Raw genomic sequence first — 6,000 nt, 5'->3', positions numbered from 1 at the left:
TCCTGCCAGGAGGAGGGTGATTACAACATTTTGCTTGACAAAAAAGCTCCCCTCCCCCTCGCCTCTCTCTTCGTTTCCTGTTTTCTCCCTCATCCTTTTCTTCTCTGACTGGTCAACCCTGTTACCGCTCCCCTGTCTCCTGCATCTTCTCAGACACTGCGGGCGATTTTCCTACGGCGGCTGTTTTGCCTCTTTGTCCTGCCCATGATTACAATACTTAGACACAAGCAGGCCATGAATGGTATGGGATAATTTTTTATTCTCTGCCAGACAATAGCGAACAAGAGCGAATTATGAATTATGAATTATGAATCGCGCATCAGCGTGTAATTCAGGCGACAACAGCAACAACAACACAAAGGAGACACGGGAATCAGAAGCAGTTAGAAAGTAAATCACGGGAGAGGCCTGAGAGCAGCAAGCAGATGGGATGATCATTGATGTGCGCACAGGGTACCATCCATCTAGGGAGGAGCGGAGGCCTACGCATTCCTCTGCCAAGGCTCGATGTACTCAAGGCCCAGATGGTCAAAGATGTCCTTTTCAGTCGTCGCTGTCAGGAACTCCTTCTAGAGACAGGACAAGCAAACACCGGCTTGATCACAAATGTGCAATAAACGGGTCTTTACCGTGCGTTGCAGCAAAGATTTCAATACATTTATGTTGACTTTTTGTAAATAATAAGGTCCATCAATTTAGTTTTTCTTTGGTAGTCAGAGTATACACTATAATACCAAAATATTCGCTCACCTGCCTTTAACCACATATAAGCGTGTGCAAACACCAAACCAACCGCCAACGGCCTTTATTAGAAATTTTTGGTTTCTGAACTTAAAACATTGCGGCACCTGCATGAAGTAGAGGATAATTATGAAATAATAGTAGAATATTGCACTGCTTTCCTTTTAGCTTCTTAAATAAAAGCTAAAAACTGTGCTGTGCATTTGCACATCTGCACACCGACCATCAAACTAAACCAGAAAGGACAGGGACTGTATGTGACACTGATCAGACCACACCCATGTGAAACATGGTGGTGGCAGCATCATGCTGAGGCTGCTTTTCTTTAGCAACGTAAAGAAAACTGGTTGGAGTTTTTTGGAATAAACACAACCAACAGATGAACCAACAAAAGAAAAGTAAAACATGGTTTTTAACTTCTTCCTTTATTTCCGTAGGAACTTTACCTCGATTTCAAACTGCCAATATCACTTAAGGTCTACTTGAACCCTGGCTGCACAAACACCGAGACATGCCGAGGCTGCGTGGATTTAGAATCCCACTCTCCTCCAACACATAAACACTTTAACCTTGCTCCACGGTAAGTGATTGCTCTCTTCAGCAGATGAGTATTTTCCCTGACAAATCACGGCAGGGCTATTAGGTCCCGGCCGTCTACCAGCACAATGTGAAGGCTTATGTCTCTATAGGAGTGGTGACGAGGCATGACTCACCTTGGGAGTGAAGCAGCCTGCAGAGAGAGAGGGAGAGAAAGCGGCCTGTGATTGTGACACGCACTGCCTTCAAGTGCTAAACTGGACCTGACACCAGAGCTTGTCAGCTCCCACTGCCAGCCAAAGGCAGAGTTAACTGAGGGAAACTCACAGAGGGCGAGGGGAAGGAAAAACCACCACAAGGCACGTCTCCCTCTATAGAGCTTTGTTATTTTTAATGCAAATGACAGGTTGGTCATGCTGCAGGGAGAGTCGAGCGCTCGGCAGGAAGCTCTGCTCATATCAGACCTGTTTAAATCTTTTCCAGACGGGAGTTTGGTTGAAATTGCACCATTTATATTTGGAAACTGCACTGCAGTTTTTTCGTCAGGACGACGGCGTATCACAGCGAAACTAAAGAAAATGTAAAAAAAATCAAATTAGGAGAAGAAAGTCTGGCAATGAAAACATTCAATTTATTTTCTGTCATTTTTAAGCTTCCCATAAAAAAGGTAAAAAAAAAAAAAAAAAGGTATACTAGGGTATAAAGTTATGATATTCCACAAAAAAGTCATTTGAAATTAAAATTTTAATATTAAGAGTATTACAATATACAATATTGAGAATTATAAAGAATTACGGAAATACTACAACGTTATTCCTGTATTATTTCAAATTATTCTCATGCAGCTTTATTCTCATCGTCCCACTACTTTATTCTTGTAATTTTATTACTTTGTTCTCATAACTTTGATTTAGTTTTGCTGTTGTACAGGTCAAAGTGTGGCACCTTGTATGGTTTTGGTTCCACTTTCATTAGTTTTTCTGGGGTTTACTTGTATGTGTTGCAAAATGTGGCTAAAGAAAGCAGAGGACCTCATTGCAAATACATCTCAGACTGTCCAGGTTAACCTTCAAGCATGATGGCGAAACCTATTTAAAAAATAAAATTAGTGCATTTTCTGCACAACTGAGCCGACGCTTGTTGAATTAATAAATTAGTGAGTCATTCATTCAGACAGGCTCAGTGAAGATGACTAACCGAAGTTCAAACTATTCAATCAGAAAAGCAAAGGAAGGGAATTGAAGTGACTTTGTGATGCCACTTCAATTCCCCTGAAGTGAGAAGGAAACACAAAACGTTTCTCACACAAAACCCGTTCACTTTTCATTTCAGAGGCCAGAAGAAAATTGTCAAACTCATTCGAGATGATAAAAAGCAAACACAAATTCAAATGGGATAACAAAGGTAGGGGGCATATCAGTGAATGCAACCGAGGTAGTAGCTGGGCTACAGCAGCAGAAGACCAAACCGAGTCCAAGAACAGAAAACCGAAGCTAAAAATTCAGACAAACAAACTGCCTGAAGGCAAGATGTATATGCTTTGTGACATTATCACAAAGTAATTTCTAGAGAGTGTATTGGATTGATATTCGTTTTCTTAACTGGAGAAGATGGTAGAAAAAAAGCCAAAGCTAAAATGATACATAGTTTGAAATGAAATTATAAAAATAAAAATTAGACAGCATAACACAGGGTGTCAAAAATCTTGAGGGTGTTATTGATAAATTCATTTCATTAAAATGTTGGCTTCAAAAAGACGATCTGACTGGATGCTGGAAAAGATTATTGTGTTGAAGTTGTGCTAAACAGAGCTAGCCTAAAATAGCATCTCAATGCTAAACATGTAGCAACAGCATAGACGACCCAAAGCTAACATCAGTGTTTACTTTTCTAAATAAATCTTTTTCAAAGACGCTCCATGAGTTATCAGGGATTTCTGAAACCCAACAGATGTAACGGCAAGTTGCAGCAACCTGATGGTTGAATAACCTAAATAGTAGATTAAAAACAGTAAGTATGTTTGTTGTTGGGCTCATATATATATTTAGTCCATAATTTAGTTTTTGAATTGAACAGGTTTTGTATTTTTGATTGTAGTATGATTATTAATTAATCACAAAGCCTAAAATGAGCTTACATAAAAAAAATAAATCAAGTCTTACCACTAGTTTTAGCATTTGTTCTTGCAAACAACAGCTCCAGATTCCCATTTTCCAGGTGAAAGCTGCTCTTTCCTCACAGGAACAGCGTACTGCTGGTTTTTGGTTTGGCTAAAACCATCCTGAGGTCCATTAACCTCCTCACCGCTGCCTGTGTTTTCTTTATTGCTCTCATAACTTTGAGCCTATTTCTGGCTCCTACCACTGAACACAGCAGCAAATACACACATGGCCACAGTTTACTGCATCAAACAAACACGTGATTAAAAGCAGTGGAAGGAGAATAAAAGAAAACAGGAACAAATAAGAGTATATGACAAGGTCAATGTGTATTGTGGAGAAAACATCACGTGTTGAGGCTCGTTGTGCAGAAGGGAATCGAGGGAGAAAAAGAGAAAAACAGGAGCACAGGGGAGATTCTAACATCACCAGTTTAGCCATTGTCCTCGGTTCACTGTGCCGTCCCAGACCCTCAATTCCCTCACATGCCCTCAGGTAGATGCTGCTTTATTTACTTACCCCAGCACAGCACAGGCTCCATGGGAGATGAATCCACAAACCTTCTGTACCTCTAAATTCTCCCCTTTGGGCACCAACAGGAAGCCAGCCCTTAAAACGGCAAAAGGCTGCTTTTATTTCAGAGCTTTATGGAACTTCAGAAGGAGCTGAGTGTTGAGGAACAGAGAGGCAGTTAATTAGGAAGAGGGGTTATCTTTCTAAGACACTCATGTTGTCTGCGACTGGCAAACCATCAGCGCCACATGCCAGAGAGGCGGCAGTGTGTGTTCCTGGAGCCTGTGTCCTTGAATTAATAAGGCACTAATCAGCTACACGTTCCTCCGTCCACCGCATAATGACATCCCTCATGGACGTGAACACATATCAGCTCCTGCAAAACATCTGCTGCGCCTCTGCTGCCCGTCATCCTCTCGCCGCCACCTGGCGAAGCGCTTGATGGAAGGAGCTGATGGACATGGCTGGCTGCCCGCCTCTGGGCCGAATCACCTGACACACGAAGCCGGGAGAAGGAGACAGAGTGATGGAGAGGAAAACTAGGATCGCTGGTCAACGCTAACCCTGCCAGGAGGCAAATGGGGAGGCATGTGGGACACAGAGAGTGAAAAAAGTGAATTTCTACACAGAACAAGATGAAAATACTTAGAAATCAAACTTGAACTTAGATTAAGACTGTTGACTAGATTGCTAAACTGATAGTCCAGTAGACTTGCTTCAACTAGGGAACAAAACTCCAGCCTTTGCTGCAGTTTTCACTTTCACACTGCATTGAGTCAAACAATCTAAAACTCAGAATCAAAGCTGTTGAAGGTCTTTTGTGAAGTTTCCACAGCTAACAACAATTTGTGGAGTCATGTCATGATGTGCTGCGTTAGTCCAGAGTATTTTACTAGATCTACCAGGAATGTAAAGCACTTCACGCTTTCCTCTGCTGAAAGAGCTCTATGAGGGCGTTTGTCATTTTCATACACACGCCTTCAAGCATTCTTATAGAAATTTACCAGGTGTTCAGTTCTGCTTGTGCTTTTTGTTTTGTCTGGTGTGGTCTACTTTAAGGCATGAACCTGCTGTGCATACAGAGAAGCTACTCCATCTTGCTTGCCTGTAGTGAGCGATTATTTGAGCTGCTGCATATTTTGTATCATCTGAAACAATTCTCCTCCAAATTAAAGTCACCCTCTGATGTCAATGGTGCCCAGCGCTTCGATTAGCGGTTTGGATTCAAGATGAGTTTCACTATTTGTTGCCCTGAAATTAGACACTCAATGGCCAGAAGGTCTTTAATGTGCGTTAAATAAGGCAACGAGAAATTTCAGTGAAGCGGCTCTAGCTGGATGTGCTAGCCCAGATCGCTAGCATCCCACTGTGGGAGGTCTATTTAAGCTGCTTGCTTTATTCCAGCTCGTTCACCAACATGTAGCTGGCGGCTGATGACACCATCATCACTACCTGGCATGTTAAGGATGAGAAACTTTCCCATCTCCATGGAAAAATGAGGAATGTGGGAATATCAAGGCCCACATTCCTCATTTTTGAAGAGTCAAAATGTAATCATTTTGTTTTAGATGTGCAGAAATTAACATACTTTCCAGAAGCTGGACATTTGTTAAAAATATGTATTTTTGTTGATCTGAGGAAATATATTAATTTATGGAGACATTATTTTAGGTAAATTGTGTCAATAGAAAACTTAATCAGTCTTATTACAAATTAGTTATCAGAAGATGTAAGTATTAAAGAATAAAGACAATCACAGACTGAATTTATATTTGTTATGCAAAATATATTTGAATTTTGTGAAACATCCACTAAAAAAATGAACTATGGAAACTCTGAATTGTAATTTAATGAAGTATTAAACTACAATAAACAATACACAATCAGGTTCATTATTCTTTCTGTGGTTTTACCGACATATTTGCTCGGCTAAAGAAACGGTATTCATAAGTTTCTAATTTTTGGAGCTGAACTTAAAATGTAAAAGCTGTATGTCAATGTTTCTTGACATCATCCATCTCCTGACTAAATAGAAAACATTCAAACAGTT

General features: G+C 40.6%; 1 protein-coding gene across 1 annotated transcript in view; it reads right to left on the bottom strand.

The window, feature by feature from the left end:
• Window positions 1–257: 257 nt before the first annotated feature.
• LOC129359536 (DNA nucleotidylexotransferase-like) overlaps window positions 258–6,000 on the bottom strand; it is a 53,409-nt gene continuing 47,666 nt past the window's right edge. Inside the window, exon 9 of the mRNA XM_055029159.1 lies at window positions 258–569. Within this exon, the coding sequence (XP_054885134.1) occupies window positions 483–569 (87 nt within the window). The 3' untranslated portion in view covers window positions 258–482. The remainder of the gene's footprint in view (window positions 570–6,000) is intronic.

The sequence above is a fragment of the Poeciliopsis prolifica genome, unplaced genomic scaffold (assembly GCF_027474105.1).
Source record: "Poeciliopsis prolifica strain line A6 unplaced genomic scaffold, Auburn_PproV2 SCAFFOLD005, whole genome shotgun sequence".
In the NCBI taxonomy this organism is placed as follows: Eukaryota; Metazoa; Chordata; class Actinopteri; order Cyprinodontiformes; family Poeciliidae; genus Poeciliopsis; species Poeciliopsis prolifica.
Note: the sequence above shows the minus strand (reverse complement) of the source record. Positions and strands in the feature narration are given on the sequence as shown.